The sequence below is a fragment of the Myotis daubentonii genome, chromosome 7, assembly GCF_963259705.1.
Source record: "Myotis daubentonii chromosome 7, mMyoDau2.1, whole genome shotgun sequence".
Classification (NCBI taxonomy): Eukaryota; Metazoa; Chordata; class Mammalia; order Chiroptera; family Vespertilionidae; genus Myotis; species Myotis daubentonii.
This window is the reverse complement of record NC_081846.1, coordinates 33,126,271-33,153,222: the sequence shown is the minus strand read 5'-3', so window position 1 is coordinate 33,153,222 and position 26,952 is coordinate 33,126,271. Positions and strand designations below refer to the sequence as shown.

The following is a 26,952-nucleotide window of genomic DNA, read 5'->3' as shown; positions in this document are numbered from 1 at the left end:
GTCACCCCATTGATCGCCAGGGTTGATTCGGCTGATCTGGCTGGCTAGGCGGGTGTCCCCCTCCTCCCTCACCAATCCATGTGCGTCCCTCCCGAAGCTGCGCGCTCGGTCGAAGAGGACGACCTTCCCCCCCGAGGAGAGGACCGGTCTTCGGTCAAGGGTATACGAGTAGCTGCGCTCCCCTGCTAGAACCTCCAAACAAGCTCTCATAAAACTATTAAAATTCCAAATAGAAACTGAGCAAAATTTAGTTAAATAGGGAATAGTTTAAGACATCTTTTTCAGAATTGGGCATGTTGAGGGTTTTCTTTAATAGAAAAATTAAAAATATAAATTTTAGGTGTTTCTATGGAACATTTACAAATATTGATCATATACTATCTATCCTATCTAATAAAAGAGAAACATACAAATTGACCATAACCCCGACACCTTTCCCATTGGCTAATCAGCAGGATATGCAAATTAACTGCCAACCAAGATGGTGGCCAGCAGCCACGCAGCTGAAGCAAACAGGAGGCTTGCTTGCTCCAGTGATGGAGGAAGCCAACGTTCCCGGCCTGCCGCTGCCAGCCTCTGAGCTGCACTCTAAGCAACTATGTTGCAATTATAGAAGCTAAACAAGCTCCAGAGACCTGCTTTCAGCCAGCTTCGGCCTCAGAGCTTAGAGCTGCTGTGATGGCAACAGAGTTTTAATTATAGAAGCCAAACAGACCCAGAAACCTGCTTTCAGCCCTCAGAGCTAGAGCCAGCTCTCAGCTCCAGTGACAGCTATAGAAGGTAAATAAATCCCAGAATTAAAAAAAAAAGAAAAGAAAAGAAAAAAAGGAGAGGCTGGGAGCTTAAGTTGCCCTCCAGCCTGAAAACGGCTCTCAGGCCCTCACCCAGACTGGCCAGGCACCCCAGTGGGGACCCCCACCCTGAAGGGGGTGTGACCAGCTGCAAACAGCCTTTAGCCCTTCATCCAGGCTGGCCAGGCACCCAAGCGGGACCCCCACCCTGATCTGGGACACTTTCAGGGCAAACCAGCCGGCCCCCACCCATGCACCAGGCCTCTATTCTATACCTCAGGCAGGGCGGGACAGCACGAGCTGCCATCTGGGCCCCATGTGCAGCCCTGGGCAGTGGGGTATAAGCCCCTCCCCTAGCTGGGACCCCTGTGTGCCACCTGAGTCCCCAGCCAGGACCCTCATGCCACCTAAGCTCTGCACGGCTAAGCCCCGCCCCCAGCCGGGACCCTATGACTATTGGAGAGCAGGAAAGTGCCGCTGGGCCCTGAGTCGCTGTGGTGATCCAGCCATCAGTAAGTAGAAAAGTGCAGCCTGTAGGCAGCCCCCAGCTGTTCCTGATCCAGGAGCAGGAAAGCAAGCCCGGTCTGCGGGCAGCCCCCAGCTGTGCCTTCTCCCCAGTCACCATGAGGATCCGGGAGCAGGAAAGCAAGCCTGGCCTGCGGGCAGCCCCAAACTTTCCCTGCTTCCCGGTCGCCATGGTGATCCGGGAGCAGGAAAGCAAGCCTGGCCTGCGGGAAGCCCCAAGCTGGGCCTGATACAGAAGCAGGAAAGCCCAGCCTGCGGACAGTCCCCAGCTGGGCCTGCTCCCTGGTCGCCATGGGGATCCGGAAGCAGGAGAGCAAGCCCGGCCTGTGGACAGCCCCCAGCTGGGCCTGCTCCCTGGTCGCCATGGTGATCCGGGAGCAAGAAAGCCTGGCTTGCAAGCAGCACCCCCATCCTGGCCATAGCTCAAGGGAGAGTACAACATGCAGTGGAGGCCAGGAGCCTGAGAGATCAACACAGAGGGGCTCCTGCTCCAACCCTCCATGGTGTGGCTGGGGGCAGGCCCCCAGCAGACACACACACACACACACACACACACACACACACACAGTGCCTGCTCTGAGCCTCCAATGTGGCTGGGGGCAGACCCCCAGTGGGGACACACACACACACACACACACACACACGGCAACTGCTTCAAGTCTACATGGTGCGGCTGGGGGCAGGCCCTAGCAGACAGACAGACAGACACACACACACACACGGGACACCTGCTCCAAGCCTCTGCTGCCAGACTGGCCATCAGTAGGACATCCACTGAGGGCTCCCAGACTGTGAGAGGGGCAGGCTGGGCTGAGGGAACCCCAACCCCCAGTGCACGAATTTCATGCACCGGGCCTCTAGTGTATATATATAAAACCCTAATATGCAAATAGACCGAACGGTGGAACAACCAAACAACTGAACAACCAGTCGCTATGACGTGTGCTGACCACGAGGGGGCACGCATGCGGAACATGATGGGCATCAGCAGTAGGCAACAGAGCAAGGAACATGGCGGGTGTTGGCCATAGCAGGATGGAGGAGCAGGTGAGCAGGGACGCCCGACCAAGGTGGGCCCCTGGTCGCTGTCCTCAGGATGACCCTCTGGTGGTTACTGAAAATTCATTCTTTGCTCCCATGTGCTGCAGTACCACATGGTGCTCACACCCACTGCCAAACCCGGCCCTGCTCACACCCGCAGCCGGCGCCAAAGCCACCACTTGCACCTGCTGCTAGCACCCAGTGCCAGTCCCTATCTCTCAGTACCATCAGCAGTGCGAGCAGCAGCTGGCTCCAATCGCCCCTGAGGGCTTTTCCACCTCCCCAGCTCCTGAGGGGCAGTTGGGGCAGTAGGCACCACTAGCACCCACTGCTGGCAGCGGCCCCCATTGCTCCTCACTATCAGCAGGTGCGAGTGGGGCTGGCACCATCAGCATGTGGCAGTGGCGGCAGCAGGAACAGGGCCGCCTGCAGACAGGGCACCAGGGGCTGTGGCGGGAGGGGGCAGGTGCAGGAACAGAGGATGGGCTGAGACCCGCCCCTGTGCCCACAACAACCTCGCGGCCCACAGTTCCTTTCAAGGTGCACGAATTCGTGCACTGGGCCCCTAGTCTGATATAGTAGCCATTGGTAATACATAACTATTGAACATTTGAAATGTGCCTAATCCAAATTGAAATATGCTATAAGTATAAAATACATACCAAATTTTGAAAACTTAGTGTTGGACACAAAAGAGTAAAATATCTCATTAATAATTGTATATTGAGAATATGTTGAAAGAAAAATATTTTGGATATATTTGGTTGAATAAAGTATATTAAAAATAATATTTTTGCTTTTTTTAAACATGCCTACTAAAAATTTTAAATGATACATGTGGCTTTCATTATATTTCTCCTCAGTATCTTCTGAAACAGGACCACTATAAATGATCATGTAAATAAATGCAATTTGCTAGTTCCTTTATCCTTCCACTGAACACCCACAAGCAAAAACTCCCTGGTAAATAAGTTTGCAACTCAATTTGTCTGCTCCTACACAGCTGAAGAAAATTGCACAACCCTGAAGATGATACCATAACAAAAGGACAATCTTGATTGAATCACACCATTGTAAATCCTATTACAGAACTTCATCCCTCTCTCTCATTTTTTAAATGATCATTGCAAACTTAACCACACTACTTGAGACACTTGAACAATTTATGTCATCAAGACTGTTAGAGAACAAGAAGTAGAAATTAACAGAAAGATTGGTAGGTAAGTAAGCACTTGGAATTAGTTTAAAAAAAGAAAATGTGTTCTGCCTGGCACACTGAGCAGATATAAGCACTAATACAGACCTGAGACAATGGCTTCCTGCTGGCACAGTTTATGCCCCCAATGAAGACCATGTTGGGCATGATCGGCCTGGGGTAGTCCAACACAAAGTCTCCTCTGAACAGCCACACGGATGCATAGCCAAAAACATCCACCAGCGACATCTCTCTCTGCAGAAGCTCAGAGGCCAGCCGTGCATAAGGAGACAAAGAAGCATGACAAATGTACTTCAGGGCCAGAGGGTAGAGCATGTTCTTGACCCTTTGCAAGAATGTCATGTGGTCCGAATTCCTTGTTAATACACTAGGAATATATGAGGAAGGATTTGGGCACTGTGTGCCCTCCGAATCGAAGTCACAGGGAATGGCACGCAAAAAAAACACAGTAGGAAGCGACAGGTACTGAGCCAGCACTGCCCCACAGGGGGAGGCAGGATCTGTTAAAACCACGTCGAAGGCACTGGCATTCAGATGCCTGATCAGGTCCTGGTTATGCACCAGCTCCTCACAAGACTTTTGAAAGACCGAAGACATATTTTTCAAAGTTACAGTATATTTCAAGAATGTTTTTAGAAACTGTGCTCTTTCAAAAACCAGGTCAGTAAGGCCCAGCATGAGATACTGGAATTCCTCCTGGGTGAATGGAATGGCATAGGTTTTCAGGGTGAAATAGTCCTCCTCCTTGACATGCAAAGTTGCCTCTGGTGAGAGGACTACTGCTTGGTGGCCTCTGGCATGGAGCTCCTTCACGACCTCCCGCATGCTGAGCCAGTGGCTGCCCTCCATGGGGACCACCAGTACCTTCCTGCCCTCAGTCCAGGGCCCGACACACAGGAAGAGCAGCCATCCCATGAGCAGCAGTGGGGGAAGCTGGAGTCCTGTAGCCATCTCGGTAGATGCAAAAGCAGCTGACTCCCCAGATCACAGTGTGTCTTATACACTTGTTTTCTTTGTCTTATCATATCATCAAGCCAATTCACAGACCGGCACATCACTGGAGGGCAGGGTGCACTATTTACATTATTCATTACAGAATGAACCTGCCCCTGTCCTTTACCACTAGCCTTTTACCCTTTTGCTTCCCCTAGTCTGATACAGTAGCCATTGGTAATACATAACTATTGAACATTTCAAATGTGGCTAATCCAAATGGAAATATGCTGTAAGTATAAAATACATACCAAATTTTGAAAACTTAGTGTTGGACAGAAAAGAGTAAAATAATCCTATACTAATAAAAGAGAAAAATGGTAATTGGTGTACGACCGATACCTTTTTCATTGGCTAATCAGTGAGATATGCAAATTAACTGCCAACTAAGATGGCAGTTAACCGCCAAAAATGATGGCGGCTAATTTGCATATTGCAGGCAGGATGGTACAGCGCCATCAGAGAGTGGGTAGGGGGCGTGAGTGCCAGCGGTCACCCGGGACCCTATCCGGCCGGCAAACCCGGACGCGAGCCGGCGGGGCGGCTGCGGCGTCCGCCTGCACTCACGCCTCTGTCAGAGGCGTCAGGCCTGGGCTGGGGTCAACGCCTGAGGGCTCCCAGTATGTGAGAGGGGGCAGGCTGGGCTGAGGGACACTCCCCCCACCCACACACCCAGTGCACGAATTTCGTGCACCGGGCCCCTAGTTTCATTAATAATTTTGTATTGAGAATGTGTTGAAAGAAAAATGTTTTGGATATATTTGGTTGAGTAAAGTATATTAAAACTAACACTTTTTTTAAACATGCCTACTAAAAATTTTAAATGATACATGTGGCTTTCATTATATTTCTCCTCAGTATCTTCTGAAACAGGACCACTATAAATGATCATGTAAATAAATGCAATTTGCTAGTTCCTTTATCCTTCCACTGAACACCCACAAGCAAAAACTCCCTGGTAAATAAGTTTGCAACTCAATTTGTCTGCTCCTACACAGCTGAAGAAAATTGCACAACCCTGAAGATGATACCATAACAAAAGGACAATCTTGATTGAATCACACCATTGTAAATCCTATTACAGAACTTCATCCCTCTCTCTCATTTTTTAAATGATCATTGCAAACTTAACCACACTACTTGAGACACTTGAACAATTTATGTCATCAAGACTGTTAGAGAACAAGAAGTAGAAATTAACAGAAAGATTGGTAGGTAAGTAAGCACTTGGAATTAGTTTAAAAAAAGAAAATGTGTTCTGCCTGGCACACTGAGCAGATATAAGCACTAATACAGACCTGAGACAATGGCTTCCTGTTGGCACAGTTTATGCCCCCAATGAAGACCATGTTGGGCATGATCGGCCTGGGGTAGTCCAACACAAAGTCTCCTCTGAACAGCCACACGGATGCATAGCCAAAAACATCCACCAGCGACATCTCTCTCTGCAGAAGCTCAGAGGCCAGCCGTGCATAAGGAGACAAAGAAACATGACAAATGTACTTCAGGGCCAGAGGGTAGAGCATGTTCTTGACCCTTTGCAAGAATGTCATGTGGTCCGAATTCCTTGTTAATAACCTAGGAATATATGAGGAAGGATTTGGGCACTGTGTGCCCTCCGAATCGAAGTCACAGGGAATGGCACGCAAAAAAAACACAGCAGGAAGCGACAGGTACTGAGCCAGCACTGCCCCACAGGGGTAGACAGGATCTGTTAAAACCACATCGAAGGCACTGGCATTCAGATGCCTGATCAGGTCCTGGTTATGCACCAGCTCCTCACAAGACTTTTGAAAGACCAAAGACACATTTTTCAAAATTACAATAGATTTCAAGAATGTTTTTAGAAAATGTGCTCTTTCAAAAACCAGGTCAGTATGGCCCAGCATGAGATACTGGAATTCCTCCTGGGTGAATGGAATGGCATAGGTTTTCAGGGTGAAATAGTCCTCCTCCTTGACATGCAAAGTTGCCTCTGGTGAGAGGACTACTGCTTGGTGGCCTCTGGCATGGAGCTCCTTCACGACCTCCCGCATGCTGAGCCAGTGGCTGCCCTCCATGGGGACCACCAGTACCTTCCTGCCCTCAGTCCAGGGCCCGACACACAGGAAGAGCAGCCATCCCATGAGCAGCAGTGGGGGAAGCTGGAGTCCTGTAGCCATCTCGGTAGATGCAAAAGCAGCTGACTCCCCAGATCACAGTGTGTCTTATACACTTGTTTTCTTTATCATATCATCAAGCCAATTCACAGACTGGCACATCACTGGAGGGCAGGGTGCACTACTTACATTAATCATTACAGAATGAACCTGCCCCTGTCCTTCACCACTAGCCTTTTACCCTTTTGCTTCCCCTAGGGAGAGATCGATCTCCCTGACTTTGGAGAAATTCATCTGAGTCCACTGCTCTCTCAGAGGAACTGTTTAGTTCACGCTCTTGTTTTTCATTCCATTCCCAAAACGAGGCTATGGATGCCCATTCATTCTCCTCCCCACCCACTCCTCTGTTAACCATGTTTTACGGGGCTGTGACTGAACTCCAAGAAGTCAACAATGCTAGTCCACATCCAAAACCTCTCTGCTGGATGTGACCTTATTTGATAACTCTTAAAACTCTTTCCTCCCGTTTGGGCAATATTGAGCACATCCAGAAAAATACATATAACATTGCTGAAAGGGCGAGGGCTACGCCCTCCATCTTGCCCCCAATCCTCCATTTTTGGGCAGCCATTTGCTCAGCAAGGCTTCTTCCCGGAAGCCCAAGCCTCTGCTAGCCACACCCAGGACTTCTTTAAACTAACCAATGACAATCAAGGGAAGTGCAGCCATAGATATGACCACATCCTGTGTAACGAGACACCGACTTGTGCCTGGCCAATCGGCAGGGCCCACAGTCCTCTCTCCTCCCCTTACTCCAACCCTCCTATCAAACCCCTCTTCCCACAGGGCTCTCACACTCTCTCTGCTGCTTGCCGCTGCGTCGGTGAGTGTGGCTGACGGGGGCCCAAACCAGTTTGAATAAAGACCCTCTGCTTTTGCATCGGACACGGCTGGCTCCCTGGTGTGATTTCTTGGGGATCTTGAAATCTGGGCATAACAATTGCTAAGACGGCTTTCTCTAACAGGAGGTGGACGCTGGCTTTCTGGTTCTGTTCCTGTTTTGCACAAGGACACACCTCGTGCAATGTTCAGGGAAGAGTCTACTTGAAGCAGCTGTCAAATGTGGAAATATCTGGAGAAACTCTGAATTCGAGACTTGATGAAAACAACACAGGGGTTGTTGAGATGCCTATACCTACTCCATGGGATAAGAGTTGCCATTATGTGCAATGACACAGTGGGGTCAGAGAGCACCGTCCCTTGGTCTGGTGCCCCTGCTCACCACAAAACAGGAGGGAGCTGTCACCTGGCTTCGGACCAGTCTCTGTCTGAATTCCTCTTCTCTTGCATGCTGAAAGTTCCAGTCTTCTGCTACTCTGCTTCGGGACTAGGGTGTACCTTAATCAGGGCCTTCCTTTAATATATCCTGTGGTTTATGTTCAGGCTTCTGTCCAAAGTCATTTATACTCCTAAGTCCTCATAAGAACAGATTCTTCCAGAACAGGATGAGCTGCATAATTTGTGCACTCCTTCTGAGGGTGGAGCCCTGAGCAGCCTCATGAGTCACATGCCCATGAGGCCAGGCCTGCTCCAGAAAGTGACTCCCATCTGTGCTCAGCTGCCATCTCCTTGTCCTGTTAACCCTGTTGATGATGTGGGTGGGCTCCTTGTGGCGTCCCACTTTCTCACTGAGTGTGCTCTTCGGCATACCAACCTGCAGGCCCAGGCCACCATGACTAGCAAGGCTGAGGCTTCCCTTTGGGAGGAAATGACCCCATGAAAGATTCACAGTGATAACAGATTCCATCATTGAACAAATGTGTGCACACCAAGACACTTCCCATGGAACGCCAGCCGCCACTGTGCAGGCAGTGTTTGGTTTAACCCTTCCTTGTAGGCTGTGTGTCCAGGATCCTGGTTCCCTCCTCCTTTCCAACAGCAAGTTCTCTACTCTCTTTTGCAGATCCTCTTTCTGGGTCCAGCCCCAGCGGGTCCAGGGGTCCCCAAAGGTGTGGACGGAGTCGGCGAAGAAGGAATGACACGGAGACAGCGTTCAGTTGATCAGCAGCCTAGCCAGGATCTCTAACCCGGATCTCCAGCCAAGTTCTGGTCTGGATCTCCAGAGAGGTTCTGCTTAGGATCTCCAGAGAGGTTCTGTCCAGGTTCTCCAGTCAGGTTCAGTCACCAGGTTCTAGTCAGGCTCTCCTGCCAATCTCCGCAGTCAGGTTCAGTCCAGGATCCCCTGCCATGCTCTCTCGCCAGGCTCCGCCTCCAGGCTCCGAGGCCAGTCCCTGTCCAGGATCCTCCGGCATGCTCTCCCCAGCGAAGTTCTTCTGTCTCTAGAGAACGTTCTGTGTAGGTTCTGTGCCTAGGCTCTGTCTCTCTTGGTCCTGTCTTCCAAGCCCTGTGACTTGCTGTCTTGTTACATCTGTATTTATACCAGTTCATTCAATCCTATCAATCTCTATTACAAAGGTTAGGGCGTTTCTTATCTCCATTCCAGGGAGTGAAGATTATGTAGCTTAAGCATGATTGTTCGTAGTTAAAGTGATTAATTACCCGCCTGGCATTTAGTTGAGGGGTTTTATTCCCTCCCTAACTTCAGGGGGAAATCCCTACTTGGGGAAACAACCTTTCTCAGAGAGGAGACCTTGGTTAAAACACATAGTGCCAAGAAGGTGAGCAAACATTTTAAGAACAGTATGCCATATATGCCAGGTCCCTTGAAACAGCAAGCATGGACCGGCTCCCGGCAGTCCAAGACATAACTCTATTTTTTCCCCAAGACTCCGTTTCTGTCTCCTACTCACAGGTTAAATCCTATCATTTCTGTCCTCCATTCACTCCTACAAAAAGCCATTCAAAATCTCTTGAGTATGTAGGCTTGAGGCTTCTCATGTCCTACATTAAAAGCGTGAGGGCAAATGGAGCCAATAGCTAGGAAGGTACAACTTCAAGTTTGTTATTGGTGCTGCATCTGCTGTTAGTTATTATCATTAACAAGAGAAGCTACCATTAAGGATTCTTGTCACCACCATATCAATGGCAGAAGCAGCAAGTCACCAGAGTTGACTCCTCTTCATTCTGTTAATAACTTGGAAGTCCCTGTTCCTTGTATGGCTGTAACTGCACTAGACACGTGTAGGAGAGTATATATACCAGGGCCACCTCTCTAGCTTTCATCACTGTGGTCGTCTGCCTTGTGGTTATAACCCAACCTGACAAGATGTTATAAGCCAAGTAAGAAATGGGTATACCTAGGGAATTAGTCATAGTGGTGGTATTTTCTCTGCTCCAATTGGAGACATAAATAAATCGAGATCAAATAAATGAAGAGGCACAGATGTCCTGGAAGGGAAGACTTAACGTTGTAACACTCTTGATTTTATCCCAAATTAAGCTATAGATTTAATGCAAGGCCAAACAAAATCTCATTGGGATTTTTAACAGGAGGAAAAAAAATTTAATTCACCTAGAAGCATTTTTGTCTTCTGGTAATACAGGAGTAGTTCCTATCAGACCAATGCTCTCACAGGTAATGATTATAAATTCCTACCAAAAAAAACTTTTTCCAGCTGTCTGAAGGCACTAGAGAGAAAACAAAAACAGGCAGAAAGAGAAGGAGACAACAGATGAGAAGGCCTGGGTAGAGTTTCCTTGCTCTTCATAGCAGCCACCTCTGGTATATCTGTCCTTACCCATTACACCTAAAGCCTCAGGGTGGTGCTTGCTCCCTGTTAACAAGGAGATTATCTACAACTCATTTGTCTCCATGTGGCCAGACGGTGGCCAGCACCTCAGTCAGCCTATCGCTCCAGGGAGCAAGCACCACCCTGGGACTGTAGGGCTGAGAAGCCTACACCTATCCTCCATGCCATGGTATGTTTCCTTGGTGACTCTGCTCACAGCTCCAAACTGTCAAAGCAGATTACAGGGTACCAGATACCAACTCCTATAGGGGACTCCAACTTCCTGGCAGATAGTGAAGACCATCACTATGCCAGCCATCAGTGACAGAAGGCCCAACACCTCTGCCCATTGCATCTTGCTATTGGAGTTGCCAAGAACACACCATAGTCACCCAGCATGCTTTAGTTACATGGGGAAGAGACAGAGTGAATCAATCCCAATAGTGATCCCCCATGGCCAGCAGGTCCCTATGACAGCGCACACAGAGCAGTTCACCCACATGCATTCCTACTGTGCAGCAGTAGAAAGACCCTGTCCCCTCCCCTTGGAGTACAAATATAACAGTGGGTTGGCCAAGTGTCATGGACCCACACGCTTCAAAAAAAGAAAAGAAAGAAGAGCATTCTTTGAGCCTGAAACAAAAAGACATTCCCACACAAGGTGATAAGGCGACACAGGCTTGTGGTGGGAAAGACTTACAAGCCCAGGCCCATTCTTTTTTTATTATTATTCTTTATTGATTAAGGTATTACACATGTGTCCTTATCCCCCCCGTGTCCCCCAACCCCCCACTCATGCTCTCATCCCCCTAGTGTCTGTGTTCATTGGTTATGCTTATATGTATGCATACAAGTCCTTTGGTTGCTCTCTCCCCCTCCCCCCCCACCCTCCCCTGCCTACCTTCTGAGGTTTGATGGCCTGATCAATGCTTCTCTGTCTCTGGATCTTATGAGGCGAATGGGGCCAAAAGACTGCACGAGTGATTCTGCCTTTCCCAACACCCATTTTAATGGCTCTTTGCATGACGCGAAGTCACAGTTGATGCCACATCATGCCCCTAAAACTCATTCTCAAATGCTTTGGTGTTTCCCACCTACTCCTGCACAGAGGCATGGGAATGGCAGGAGGCATTCTGGGCGGTAAGAGAACTAAATGACCCAGGAAACTTGCAGAGTGTGCAAGAGCAGGGAGCAGGAGGCGGAAGAAAACAGGGGTGCATTCCCTTCCCGGGACCGCTGAAACCAAGAGCCCAAACTGGGGAACTTAAAACAAGAGAAATGTATTCTCGTATTGTCTCACACTCTGGAGGGCAGAACCAAATCAGAGCCATGCTCCCTCTGAAGGCTCTAGGGAGGATCTTTCTTTGCCTCTCCCAGCTCCTGGGGTTTGCCTGCAATCCTTGGTCTTCCTTGACTTACAGATGTATCACTCCAATCACGTGTCCAGCTTCTCCCTGTACATTGTCTTCCTTCCGTATATGTCTGTATCCAAATTTCCCCTTTTATAAGGACACCAGTAATATTAGATCAGGGGCCACCCTAATGACCTCATGTTAACTTGACGATCTCTGCCAAGATTGTTTCCAAAAAAGCTCACATTCTTTTCTCTTTTTTTAAAAATATATTTTTTTTATTGATTTCAGAGAGGAAGGGAGAGGGAGAGAGAGATAGAAACATCAATGATGAGAGAGAATCATTGATTGGCTGCCTCCGGCACACCCCACACTGGGGATCAAACCCACAACCCAGGCATATGCCCTGACAGGGAATCAAACCATGACCTCCTGGTTCATAAGTCAATGTTCAACCACTGAGCCTCACCAGCTGGGGTGATGCTCACATTCTGAGATGCTGGGGCTTAGGACTTCAACTTCTCTTTTTTGAGGGGGTCTCAATTCCACAGACCTGAGATTTCTCCTAAAGATTGGGGCAGCCACCTAGGATGGCGTGCTATGTTTGGCTTTGTGTTCTTAAAAATGTTCCTCTTGTGAAGAAGTAGAGAATGGTTTAGAGGGTGCCGGGAGCCGGTCCATGCTTGCTGTTTCAAGGGACCTGGCATATATGGCATACGGTTCTTAATATGTTTGCTCACCTTCTTGGCGCTGTGTTTTAACCAAGGTCACCTCTCCGAGAAAGGTTGAATCCCCAGGTAGGGATTTTCCCCTGAAGTTAGGGAGGGAATAAAACCCCTCAACTAAGTGCCAGGCGGGTAATTAATCACTTTAACTACGAACAATCATGCTTAAACTACATAATCTTTTCTCCCTGGAATGGAGATAAGAAACGCCCTAACCTTTGTAATAGAGATTGATAGGATTGAATCAACTGGTATAAATACAGTTGTAACAAGACAGAAACACTCAGAACTTAGAACAGAATCAAGAAGACAGAACCTACACGGAGCCTAGAGACAGAAGAACTTCGCTGGAGAGAGCATGCCGGAGGATCCTGGAGAGGGACTGGCCTCGGAGCCTAGAGACAGAGCCTAGCGGGAGAACATGGCAAGGGATCCTGGACTGAACCTGACTACAGAGATTGGCAGGAGAACCTGACTGGAACCTGGACACTGAACCTGACTGGAGAGCCTGGACAGAACCTGGCTGGAGAACCTAGCGAGGGAACATGGCTACAGAACCTCGCTGGAGATCCGAAGCAGAACCTCTCTGGAGATCCAGACAAGAACTTGGCTGGAGATCCGGGCTAGAGATCCTGGCTAGGCTGCTGATCAACTGAACGCTGTCTCTGTGTCCTTCCTTCTTCGCCGACTCCGTCCACACCTTTGGGGACCCCTGGACCTGCTGGGGCTAGACCCCGGCAAGAGGGGTCAGCCTGGACCCTGGGAGTCCTACTTGGAGCTTGTTTGTGAGAGGCAAGGACCTGAATCAAAGCTGCAGGGGCACTGGGGACTGGAAATAACTAAAATGTTCATCAACGAATGAGTAGCTACATGAAGTTATTATGCTAATGGAACAAAATATCATTCAGTGTTGGGAGCCATTAGAGATATTGGCTTAGACAAAGCCATCTTAAGAACTATAAGTTTCCAGAAACTCTTAATTACCAGAAACCACCTGTGTCTTGCAAATTGGCCCGCAGTTAAAGATAAACTACCCTCACACAGCCACTAAACCACACATCTCCACTGATAAGCACATAGCCATCCGGAGCCTGCTAAATCACCGCTGATAAGCACAGCAATCAGAAGCCTAATAAATCTCTAGTAATAGGTTACTGCCCATAGTCCCCTTTACCCACCCCCCGTCCCTAAAACAGTATATATCCTGCCGCTATGAGAATAAAATTTGGAGACTTGATCAGAGCACTGTCTTGCCTCCATTCTTTCGTGTCCCTTGTTTGTTTCATTCTCTTAGGGTGTCTCTTCGTTCCCCCGTTGTTGTCCCGCGGGACGGGGCAATTCAGCAATAAAAAATAATGCATGGATGAACCTTATGAAAAACATTATGCTAAGTGAAAAAAGTCAATTACATTATTATATGATTCAGTTTGTATGAAATGATCAGAACAGGTAAATCCATGGAGACAGAAAGTTGATTAGTAGTTGCCAGAGGCTGAGGAGAGGAGGAAATGGGGAGTAACTGATAATTACAGGTGTGTGTTTTTGTGGGTGATTGAAAATGTTCTAAAACAGATTGTGGTGATGGTTGCACAGCTCTGTGACTATATTAAAAATCATTGAATTGTAAACTTTAAATGCACTGTGTGGTATGTGAATTACATCTCAATATAAAATAAACCACTTAATTACATTCTTCTCAAATTATCTAAATTATTATCCAACCAAGTTTCTAGCTTTTCAGAGACTCGTGTTGAATATTGTTTTTTAAACCTTGACTCATTCTAGCATTTAGCCATTCTATGGATAATTATTCACTGACAGAAATAGTACTGTCAAAATGTTCCACAGGTCTGTTCATCTCCAAGATAACCAGTCATAAAGGTAAACACGGGTTTGGAAAGAGAAGCAAACCATTCTAGTAATTGTAGACATTGGCCTAAGTCATGTATTTTCTAAAAGTGTCTATTAAGAATGACTCGGCATTTTAGGGTTTGGTTCCCCTTACTTGCTTAGAATTCAATCCTCAGCTCAACCAGTAAATGTTGAAGTTGCAGCCTGAGTGCTTATTGCTTGCAGAGACCCCTGTAGGGGGCAGAGGTTAGCTCAGGGGTGGGCAAAGGATGCTTGCTGCCCCCTCCCCACCCAGCTCCGGGCCCTGCTGGGTAGAAGTTACTGATACTCACTTAGAATTTGTTCAGACCAGCATTGCTCAATTTCAGCACTATGGACATTTTGGCCAGGTAATTCTTTGTTGGGAATAAGTGGGTGGGTATTTCTTGTGCTTTGTAGGATTTCTAACAGCATCCCTGGACTTTACCTACTAGCTAGTTGACAGTGTCACCCCCAATTGTGACACCAAAAATGTCTCCAGACATTATCCCGCAAGGGTCAAAATTCGCCCCCATTTCAGGACCACTATTTAGATTAGGGGCAGGGAACTTCCAATCACAGGCTGTATAAGGCCCGAGAAATCTTTGGTCTGGCCCTGCCAAGACATTATCGGCGAGTGAATTAAATGTTTGACCAAATATAGCAGCCTGATTTTTAAGTTGATAATTTTGTATGGCCCTTGAATTATGTTATAAATATTCAAATGGCCCTTAGCAGAAAAAAGGTTCCCCACCCCTGATCTAGATGATTCCAGAACACAAGAGGAGAAAACTCGGGAACAAAAGAGCTAGTACTGAGAAATTTGGATATAGTTTTCTGGGAAGATGCTTCCCAAAGAATGCTGCAAGAAAACCACATTGTTTTTATCACTTCACAGAAAGTCTCAGCCTGTATTGAGTGTCCCAGGATCTGGCCTGGCCTGGAGCTCCTGGAGGCAGAAAATGTGGCACCAGTAGAACTGCTTAGGGGGCGGATGATAAGGTGCATGAGGCTGGTGAGGAGGTCCTGGGTGGGATAAGTGGCTTCAGAACATCCAGGGCTGCCCAGGGCCTAGCCTCTGAGGGTCTCCCAGCGGGAACCACCTGCTGGGTACCTCAGGGGCTTCTCCAAGACATCTTGGGCAGAAACGCCCAGGAGCCCTGGAGGTGGCTAAGTCCCTCCTTGGGCAGAGGAGGCTGGTGGGGCTGTGGTCAGAGTCACACTAACCTGGGCGTAAGTGGGAAGAGATCTCATGCTCTCCCACACAGGCGAGGCTGGGAGCGCACAGGTTGCCCTGAGGATAGGCACCCTTGATTGTGACTCAGTGTTATGCCAGGATTGTTCGCCAAGCACTGGTTCCCTAAAGGCTTTGCACATATTTGAAAGAAATATGAGTATGCGTTTGAAATCAGGCCAATAGTTACCTATACAACAGGCTTGCTGACTTGATATGTGAAATCGACTTTCATCGTTTATTAATTTGAAGTTCTCGGGTTATTTCTGAAGTTAAATGTGTTTTCAAACTTTTATTGGCCACTTCTGTTGTTTATGTATTGCCTGATCATGATATTTGCCTACTAAGGAGTGTCGAGTTTGTTTTTGTTTTTTTTAGCTATAAATCAGGCATTAATTTTTTCTGTTTGATGATGTATCTTCTTTTTTAAAATATTTATTGGATGAGGCCATATAACAAAACAAATTATGTTAATGTGAACAATTCAGTGGCATTTAGTCCCTTCACGACGTTGTGCCCCCACCATGTCTACATGACTCCCATTCTCATTATTCCAAAGTGCACACTTTTTCATAGTGCTGAAATGGTTCAATTGTTTGACCAGTGAAACTGATTTTGATCACTGCAACTTAATTTCTAATAATTACACATACAAGTTGACACAGAAATCTCTCTGTGGTGACACGCAGGGACTGCCAACTGAGACACAGATGAAAGCCAAGCACAGGCAAAGCTTCAAGGCCCAAAAAGCACACTCACTACAGCCTGTTGTTTTCAATGTGAGTAAATACAACTTTTTTTTTTTGCAAAAATATATGATTGGTACCAAGGTATCAAAAATGATATTTTTCCTTCCTTCTTATAGCAAATGATTCTTTTTACACTTTTGTTTATTAACTTCTTAATTAAATGTTATTGACATACGAGGTTTCTATGCCCTGTGCTTCCTGGAGTTTGTCCAATTATGCTCATCACCCCTGTAGCTACTGTTGACCGTATTAACAGAGATATTGGCAGATATTAAAGAAGGTTGGTAAGGGGCTTTGGGACCTCTTTGAGGCTTTCTTTCTGATGAAAAAACAATGCATTGAAAAAGAGAATTCTGGTATGAAAGTTTACGTGATCTGAAGCTTTTCAAAGGTGTAAAAATTCAAATAATATTTTTTAAAAAACAAACCACAAGTTTTTATTTTTCAAAGCCCTCTTTCCTCATCTGTCAGAGGGAATCTACAAACCCTTGCCTTAGGTCAGAGGTCAACACGCTCTCTCTGTAAAGGGTTAGGTAGTAACTATCTAGACTGAGTGTGCCACGTACCCCTCTGTCTCATAGTTCTGAATGTTTCTAACGTCCTTTTTAAAATATAAAAACCATTCTTAGCTCTGGACCATATAGCAACAGGCCTGTGGGCTGAAGTCCATTTGGTTCACCAACTATAGTTTGTTAACCCCTGGTTTAGGGACCAGGGAAAAAGCATGGCACAGAGTTGGGAGAATGGGTTTTGACCTGGACTACCCTCTTAGCTGTGTCTCTTGGTCAAGGCTTCACCTGTTTCTTCAACAGGTAAGTGCAGGATTTGGCTTGGAAAATTTTAAGCCTCCTTCCATGACTGTCCCCAGGGTCCCCAGTTAAAGATAACTGCTGCTGTTGCCAGGCATGAGTGCTATCTCATTCAAAGTCTTTCTTTTAAAATATATTTTATTGATTTTTTACAGAGAGGAAGGGAGAGGGATAGAGAGTTAGAAACATCGATGAGAGAGAAACATCGATCAGCTGCCTCCTGCACACTCCCTACTGGGTATGTGCCCGCAACCAAGGTACATGCCCTTGACCGGAATCGAACCTGGGACCCTTGAGTCCACAGGCCGACACTCTATCCACTGAGCCAAACCCGTTAGGGCTCACTCAAAGTCTTTGCATCAATTCAAACCCTCAGCCTCAGTCAGGTCTCCTCCACCCGCTCCTCCTAGCCTGGCATCCCTTCCGTCAGGTGGCCCTCCCAGGTGACAATCAGAGGAGGAGCCAGACAGGTGAGGGAAGCAGAGAGTGAAGAAACGGGGCAATCACAAAGAAATAAAGCCACCCACCTGCGACAGGACCCCTTTCTTCTTACAGTTGGTCCCTCCAATGAAGACCATGTTGGGCAAGACTGGTCTGGGATACTCAAACACAAAGTCATATCTCAAGAGCCAAATGGAACCCTTCTGATATAAGGTGGGTAAGTGTACCTGTCTCTTGAGGAGGTCTGATGCGAGGTCTTCGTACTTTGAAAACAGACAGTGAAATACGAGGTTCTCCAAATGATTAACAAGGAAGCTGACCACCCGCTGGGAGAAAGTCATCCTGTCTGAGAACTGGGTGTAGCACCTGGGGATGTAGGACACGGGGTTCGGGCTTCGGCTGAACGTATGCTCCAGGGCAAACGGGAAGCCCCTGAAGAGGTACACGGAGGGCAGGCCCAGGAACTCGGCCAGGATCACCCCGCAGGGCATGGCCGGGTCTGTGAACAGGGCGTCGAACTTGCTCTCCCGGAGGAAGCTCAGAGTGGCTGAGTCCCTCAGGAGGCTCTGGCAGTTGATGAAGCACAGGTCAACGACGACCATGTTATTCCTGTACTCCACCAGGGGAGCAGTCAGGAGCGATCTCTCTACGAAGTGCCGGTTCCCAAAGGTTCGGAAGCGTCTCTGTAGCTCTTCCTGGTCGTAGGGCACTGCATAGATTTTCCTGGTGTAGTGTTTGGACTCTTTCAGAAGCAAATTGACTTCTGGCACCAGCACTACGATGTCATGGCCCCTGTCACTAAGCACCTCAATTATGCCCTTCATACTGAGCCAGTGGCTTCCATCCTGGGGGGCCACCAGCAGCTTGTCACTGAGAGCCACACCCCAAAGCCCTAAGAGGAAAACCCCTGCAGAAACGCCCCGGACTGCACGGGGGAGGCAGGCCATCCCCGTGGAGTGCAGGTAGCAGCAAGAGTAAATGGGTTACGCTGCCTGACCCCGAGGGCTCCCGGCTATGCCCCTACACTGCCCCTACCTGCCCCTCTTCACAGACCTGGCCTACCTCTCTGTGCTCTGAACTTTTGCCCTCTGATATGCAAGAACCTACATTAATATTTAACTATTTCTAAGAACACAGGTAACTTGAGCCAACCATGCTTCTTAGCTCTTGCCTGAGCTTCTGGGTTTAGTTCTTCTCTTTGTCTACACCAACCTGTCTCTCGGGTTGGAGGACAACCTGGACAGGCCCCAGGAGGCCCACTGCAGCCCCGCCTTCTCTCCTGAGCACCAGGGCTCCACAGCATCAGTGATGACCATGTTCACAGATGAATAGCTGTCCGTGCTGCTCTGCTTCCTTGTCAACCCTCCTCACAGTGGAAAGGAAGCATGAACAGATGTAAATTCATGATTTGAACAACACAATGGAACTGCTCACTCCAAATCCTGGTTACCACAGCAGTGGCCGGATTAAAAGGAAGGCACAGAGAAGTCTAATAGAACTTCCCACCGCCCCCTGCTCCCAGCTATACCACCGTTATTGGGGAGTTTTGTTATAGCAGAAGATAGAATCTAATCCTAACATATGTGCCCTGACACCACACATCTCACTTTGCGGTTAAGAGCACAAATGCTGGAGCCAGCCTGTCCCTACCAAGCTGTGCGACCTCACCACCCTTCCCCTGCATTGCTGCACCTGCCAGCTGGGGGTTGTATCAGCCCCTCCCCTGAGGGGCAGTGAGAATGAGCTGAGTGCAGTTCCCTTGAAAGGGCTCCCTCTGGGTTTGGTCGGACACTCTCGGGATCAAAAAGTGACCCTGCATGACCTGCACTGTGAATACAATAACCATAGGAGGAGCGAAGGGAACAGAAGAGGAGGCAGAAATGAAGAAGAGAAGAAAATGTAGAAATATGAAATGGTGGGAAAGTGTCAGGTGGCAGGGCACTTGATGGAGGTGACTGGTCCACCAGCAGTTGGAAGAAGGTGGCTCCAGCACAGGGCTTCCCAACATGTTCGGTTTCTAAAACAATTTCCCATTGTCTTCATTTCTTAGGGCCACTGTAACAAAGCACCACACTGTGGTGGCCTGAAAAACAGAGCTTTATTCCCATAGTCTGCAGGCTGGCAGTCTGAGGTCAAGGTGTCAGCAGGACTGGTTCCTTCTGAGGCCTGGGTGGAGGATCCGTTCCAGCCTTGCTCTGGCTCCTGGTGGTTTGCAGGCTACCTTTGCTGTTCCTGAGTTTGTAGAACATCAGGCCATTTCTGCTTGTGTCCCTGTCTGTGTCCAAATTTCCCCTTCATATAAAGATACCAGTCATGGTGGACTAAGGCCCACCCACCCTAATGACCTCATTCAATTTAACTAACTACAGCTGCAAAGACTGTATTTCCAAATAAGGTCACATTGTAAGGTATTGGGCGTTAGGACTTCAATAAAACTTTTTGGGGGACACAATTCAACCCTATCACTCACCCTTCAACTCATGCAATACAAAGCCCAAGCTGACCATCGTTCTACCGATGAGAAACGGAGGCTTGCTGCCTACGAAAGGACATTTTTGGGTAACTTGTGCAGCTTCAGAAGAAAAAATAGAATTGGCTACTTCTAGAGCAGCCTTTCTCAACCTTTTGGCCTCAGGACTCCTTTTTACTCTCAATGCATGAAGACCCCAGAAACATTTGTTTAGGTGGGTAACATGTATTCAAATGAACTGTTTTAGAAATTGAAACTGACACATTTAAAAAGTACTTCCTTGTGAATTTGAGATTACAAGATTAAACACATTACAAGCTGACATCTTTTCTGAGAAAGTAACTGTAAATTTCCCAAAACAAACAAAAAAAGAAGTCAAAAGAGTGACGTCGCTTTACCTTCTTTGCAAGTCCCTTTAATATCTGACTGGAGGAGAGGGACTCTCCGATCAGCATGTGCACTTGCTCTGCCATTAAGTCTTGGGAAAACTCCCCAGGACCACCACGAGAAAATGAGAGTGGAAAAAGCAAACTAAAACTTAATAGTCTTAGTACTATTAGGAAACAGCTTGACCTTGCAGACCCCTGAAAGGGTCTCGGGGATCCACAAGGTTTCCAAAACACCCTTTGAGAATCACTGTTCTAGATCAGGGGTGGACAATTACTTTCCTTCAAAGCCATAAATAGTACATAGTTTGGATGTTGTGGGCCATCTGTTCTCCTTGGCAATGATTTAGTTCGGCTGTTGTACCAGGAGAACAACCATAGGCAACACTAAACAAATGGACACTCTGTTCCCATCACTCTTGTTCATGAGAACAGGAAGCGGGTGAGATTCCGCCTGCGGGCTGCAGTTGGACAACCTCAGTTCCAGACAGTGATACAAGCCAAGGTGTTGACTCTTCCCTGCAAATCCACATGCCGCTCCTTCCCTTCATTCCAGATTCACTCAGTGTCATCTCAAAGAAAGCTTCTCTGATGACCCCATTATCACAGGGCCCAGCCCATCACTCTGAAGCCCCATCTCCCTCCTCATTTCGCTTCACCCCTTTCGCCATCACCTAACCTGTTACTTATTTGCTATGCGCCTCCCCTACCTAGAACATGAGCACTTTAAGGACGCTGTATGCCCAGTGTCCAGAACAGTGCCAGCATACAACAGGCACTCGATCCAAGTTTGCTGAACGAATGAACTTGCTTTTGATTTGCCTGTTTATTTTAGTCTCACATTTCAATTTCTCTTTTGTTTTTTTTAGTTGTGAGGATTCACCCAAGAAATAGAACATTTAAAGAACCATGAGCTTTTTTTTTTTTTTTTTTGGAAAAGCTGGTCAATGACACTATGAGTGTGGAGTCTTCCCGCTTGCCGTTAGGAAATTGAGAAGTATAAGTCTAAACAGCATGCAGTGAGAGCCTGAGGCAGGAGTCGGAAAGCCCGTGCCTCCTTCCAGCTCTTCCACCTGCCCGGGGTGGGACCCATCTCCTGATCTTCAGGTTTTTCAACCGAGACCTGGGGAGAGGGTCATGTTTGTCCTGCCTGATTTGGCACATTGCTGAGGGAGGTCCAAGAGGGCGAGGGAACCAGGCTGTCCAAGGGAGAGGCGGTTTCCAGTGTGGCTAGAACAGACTCGCCCACAGCTAGTCACGCACAGCTGAACTGGCACGCAAAGTCCTCTCCTGACCCATGCCTGTTGGCACAGGAGGCGTGCTGGGATAGGGAAGGGAGGAAAAGCCTGAGGAACAGGATAGAAAGGATCACCCAAGCACAAGGCTGGGCCCAAGAACACAGCCAAGATGCAAATTCATTGCAGCCAAATTAAACTACAATGAGGTGTCACCTCACGTCTACCAGAATGGCAGTCACAAGAAGCAAACTTTCATTGCAGCCTCCAGGGGAGTGATCAGGGCAAGAAGGTGGCAGCATTCTGGTTTGGGTCCATCTAAATGAAAATAAGACTCCCAGATGGTCACAAAGGGAGCACAATGCAGGTCCGCTCCTCCAGGGCAAGCACAGCCCAGCAGGCTCTTTCTAAGAACAATGCATCTGGACGGCCAACGTTATGTTTCATAATTTGTAACTGACTAATGTGTGTCTCCCCACTGGATTGCAAGCCATGCACACAGAAGGCTCTCAATAGATATTTGTTCAATGACGAACCTTTGATGTTAAACAACAAAAAGGGTCAACTGTACGTTATTCTGTAACACTGCAAAATCAACAAATGCCATGTCCACTGAGTGATTAGAGGCCATTGATGTAAGTCAAACAACCTCGGCAAATTCCACAGGCAGGACATTTCCCGAGAAGTCTCCAGTGCACAGAGGGAGACAGTCAAGTGTACAGGTTAGGCACAAGGGTCCTAAAGTCAGAATGTTGAGCTCGTTGTGCAAGAATGTTCACAGCAGCATATGCTTCATAGCCGAAGAGTAAAAACAACCTAACGTGCATGGACTGATGAACAGATAAACAAACTATAATTTAGCCGTGGAATATTACTCAGCCATAAAAAAGAATGAAAGGCTTATACAAGCTACAAAAAGATAGACTGTGAACACTAAGTGAAAGAAGTCGGTCCCAAAGGACCGTATATATCACCTGATTCCATTTGTGTGAAATATCCAGAACAGGCAAATACACAGAGACAGAAAGTAGATTTGAGATTGTCGGGGGGGGGGGGAGGGGGGGACTGCTAGTGGGCATGGGATTTCATTTTGGAGTGGGGAAAATGCTCTGGAGTTAGAGAATGGTGATGGCTGCTTGTGTTCATGAATATACTAAAGACCACTGCATTGTATGCTTATAAAGGATGAAAGTTTGATATGACTTATAGCTCAATTTTTTTAAAAAAAGAATGTCTGCCCCGGCCCACATGGCTCAGTCAGTTGGGCATTATCCTGTGCACTGAAGAGTTGCTGTTTCAATTCCCCAGCAGGGCACATTCCTCAGTTTTGGGCTCAATACAGAAGGGGGTGTGGTGTGCAGGAGGCAACCAATGGATGTGTGCGTTTTTTAAAGAGCCCGATCCTATCTTCTATATAATAAAGAGGAAATATGCTAATTTGTCCATTACGGTGTCCCAGTCACGACCAGTCTGTGGGCAGGGCCAGGGGCAGGGACTTTCGCCCCCAGCACTAACTTCGCACTGCCTGTGTGCATCCCCATTCAGCACTGGTATGACGCTGCGGGGAAAGGAGGGGCGGGCCTGGGCTTGAGGGGGCACCTAAAGCCGTGCCCCCCGCCCTGGCTCCTGGCTGGGAGACCTCAGACAGTGCCCCCTACCCGCAGGGCTTGATAGGGGACCTCAGACCACACCCCCAGCCCAGCGGGGCTTGACAGGGGACCTGAGGCTGTGCCCCCCACCCGGAGGGGCTTGACGGGGGTGGGGCCAGCCGGGTCTGGGTCTCCTGTGTTTTCGAAGTGTGTGAGGGTGGTGGGCAGGGATTTGACTCTAGGTCCCACGGCACGCTCCAGACTCAGACAGGAGGAAGATTTGATATACATTTTACTAATTTTCTTTCATCTCTGACACTTCCATTATAGAGAAAGGGCAAATAGCAATATTAAAATATTTCTTCTCATTAATTCTCTTTTAATGTGTATGAATTTCATGCACCAGGCCACTAGTGGTTAATGTTAATATTGTGATGATTGGAAATAATTGTGCTGGAATATGCAAAGGCCAGGTGCCGGGGTCTCCTGCCCCAGCAGGTCCAGGGGTCCCCAAAGGTGTGGACGGAGTCGGTGAAGAAGGAATGACACAGAGGCAGTGTTCAGGTGATCATCATAGCCAGGTTCTCTTGTCAGGGTCTCTAGCCAAGTTCTGTTCAGGATCTCCACTGAAGTTCTGGTTCAGATCTCCAGCCAGGTTCTGTGTCCATGTTCTCTTGCTAGGTTCTCCAGCCAGGTTCTCCAGGCTCTCCAGCCAGGTTCTGTAGCCATGTTCCCTCGCTAGGTTCTCCAGCCAGGTTCTGTCCAGGTTCTCCAGCCAGGTTCAGTCCCCAGGTTCTAGTCAAGTTCTCTTGCCAATTTCTGTAGTCAGGTTCAGTCCAGGATCTTTTGCCATGTTCTCTCGCTAGGTTCTGTCTCTAGGTTCTGAGGCCAGTTTCTGTCCAGGATCTTTTGCCATGTTCTCTCCAGCGAAGTTCTTCTGTCTCTAGAGAACGTTCTGTGTAGGTTCTGTGCCTAGGTTCTGTCTCTCTTGGTTCTGTCTTCTAAGTTCTGTCTCTTTCTGTCTTGTTACATCTGTATTTATACCAGTTGATTCCAATCCTATCAATCTCTATTCCAAAGGTTAGGGCATTTCTTATCTCCATTCCAGGGAGTAAAGATTATGTAACTTAAGCATGATTGTTCGTAGTTAAAGTGATTAATTACCCGCCTGGCACTTAGTTAAGAGGTTTTATTCCCTCCCTAACTTCAGGGGAAAATCCCTACCTGGGGAAACAACCTTTCTCAGAAACCTTGGTTAAAACACATAGTGCCAAGAAGGTGAGCAAACATATTAAGAACAGTATGCCATATATGCCAGGTCCCTTGAAACAGCAAGCATGGACCGGCTCCCGGCAGCCAGGCTGTTTCATGCAGCAAAACTTTTATGAAAATCAAGGGGCCCTAAGGTAGGAGATGTCTCAACGCAGCACAGAGAAAAAAACTCAAAACCAAACAATGGACCTTCTTATTCCTAAAAGTCCTATTAGTCCCTTGTCACAGGATTCCTCACAGACCATTCTCTTCTCTCTAAACTGAGAGTTCAAAAGCAGATGCAAATAAATATGGAAATTCAAAATATAATAAAGATGCCTTTCAATTCAACAGATGCAGAGTGGAATATTTTATGAAACTATGTTAGGACAATGGACAATCCATTTAGAAAAATAATAAAGTTAGATCTGTATACTTCTGTGTAAGGTTCTCATTGTTAAAAAAAAAAAAGTTAACTATTCACATTAGAGGAATTAAAAACATTAAGACACAGTATGGAAAATACATTTATATATCCCAGATTTGGAAAAACTTAAACAATTAATAACCAGAAACCATTAAAGGAAAAGTTAACCAGATTGACTACTCCAAAATGAAAATCCTGTATGACAAAGGAGGAAGAAGAGTCCAGGAAAAAATGTTTGCAACATACATAAAGAGCTAAGCGTTAATGTTCCTAATACTAAAGAAACTTGTAATAATTTGCTATTAAAAAGACAAATAGCGTGGTTGCTGCGGGCATTTTTGTCTGTGATTTCCAGCGTTAGGAGTTTGCGGACCACTTGCCACAATGTATGACGCAGACGAGGATATGCAATATGATGAGGATGATGATGAAATCACCCCAGATTTGTGGCAAGAAGCATGCTGGATTGTAATCAGGTAACTCTTATGGCTAAACTGAATAAGCTTTAAAAGTAGCCAAAACCGGTTTGGCTCAGTGGATAGAGCATCAGCCTGCAGACTGAAAGGTCCCAGGTTCGATTCCGGTCAAGGGCATGTACCTGGGTTGTGGGCACGTCCCCAGTAGGAGATGTGCAGAAGGCAGCTGATCGATGTTTCTCTCTCATCGATGTTTCTAACTCTCTATCTCTCTCCTTTCCTCTCTGTAAAAAATCAATAAAATATATTTTTAAAAAAATAAAAATAAAAGTCACTATAACCGGGAAACCAAGATGGCGGCATAGGTAAACACCGGAGATTGCTGCCTCACACAACCACTTCAAAAATACAACTAAAAGACGGAACGGACATCACCCAGAACCACAGGAAGGCTGGCTGAGGGGAAATTCTACAACTAGAAGGAAAGAGAAAAGCATACCAAGACTCAGAGGAGACGCAGTGCGGAAAATACAAAGGTGCACAGGTGCGTGCGGAGCGGGCTGGCGACTGAGGGCGCGGTTGTCTGTTTTAATCCAGAGGGAGTCTCAGGCTCTCAGCTCCAGTTCTGGGCGAGTCTCTGAGGACCCAGACTCAAACGGGAGAAGCGGGACTGTCTGGCATCGGTCGGAACTTGAGGGCAGCCTTCTCTCTGAGGTTTGCAGCAGTTGCTGGGACTCTGAGAGGCAGAGCCTCTGGGGACGGGACTGAGAGCAGCCATAACTGCTCACTCCGCCCGCCCTGTTGATCCCCTGGGACCCACCCTGCCCAAGCCTTGCACTGAGGCATTTGTGGGATAGCCTTGGGCAAAGGCTAGATTAGCACCTCCCTAGAGGACAGTTCTTCCACTGCAGACACAGCTGATTCTCACAGCCAGTTGGCCTGGAGGTCAAATCCCCCCCCCCAGTATTACCTACAACAATCAAGGCTTAACTACAACAAGACTGCGCACAAAGACCACAAGGGGGTGTACCAAGAAAGCATAAAAAATGCGGAGACAAAGAAACAGGACAGAAATGGAGGATATAGAGTTCAAAACCGCACTTTTAAGGTCTCTCAAGAACTGTCTAGAAGCCACCGATAAACTTAGTAAGGCCTTCGAAAAGACTGGTGAGACCGGCGATAAATATAGTGAGATCCTCAAGAAATCTAATGAGACCCTCGATGTTGTGATAAAGAACCAACTAGAAATTAAGCATACACTGACTGAAATAAAGAATATTATACAGACTCCCAACAGCAGACCAGAGGAGCGCAAGAATCAAGTCAAAGATTTGAAATGCGAAGAAGCAAAAAACACCCAACTGGAAAAGCAAAATGAAAAAAGAATCCGAAAATACGAAGATAGTGTAAGGAGCCTCTGGGACAGCTTCAAGTGTACAAACATCCGAATTATAGGGGTGCCAGAAGAAGAGAGAGAGCAAGATATTGAAAACCTATTAGAAGAAATAATGACAGAAAAGTTCCCCTACCTGGTGAAAGAAATAGACTTCCAAGTCCAGGAAGCGCAGAGAACTCCAAACAAAAGGAATCCAAAGAGGACCACACCAAGACACATCATAATTAAAATGCCAAGAGCAAAAGACAA

General features: G+C 47.3%; 2 protein-coding genes across 4 annotated transcripts in view; both read right to left on the bottom strand.

Moving 5' to 3' along the window:
• Positions 1-26,952, bottom strand: part of LOC132238374 (UDP-glucuronosyltransferase 1A7) — a 48,821-nt gene that overhangs the window by 19,390 nt on the left and 2,479 nt on the right. Inside the window, exon 1 of one of the 3 annotated variants that reach the window (XM_059703601.1) lies at positions 5,865-6,756. The exons of 1 other annotated variant lie outside the window; for it this stretch is intronic. In XM_059703601.1, the coding sequence (XP_059559584.1) occupies positions 5,865-6,728 (864 nt within the window). In that variant the 5' untranslated portion in view covers positions 6,729-6,756. Of the gene's footprint in view, positions 1-3,660; positions 4,432-5,864; positions 6,757-26,952 lie in introns of those variants that run through there. One more of the 3 variants, XM_059703602.1, reaches the window with a different exon arrangement.
• LOC132238370 (UDP-glucuronosyltransferase 1-6-like) lies at positions 17,461-20,467 on the bottom strand. The gene has a single exon (XM_059703574.1). The coding sequence runs from the start codon at positions 18,478-18,480 to the stop codon at positions 17,596-17,598; it is 885 nt and encodes a 294-aa protein (XP_059559557.1). The 5' UTR covers positions 18,481-20,467; the 3' UTR covers positions 17,461-17,595.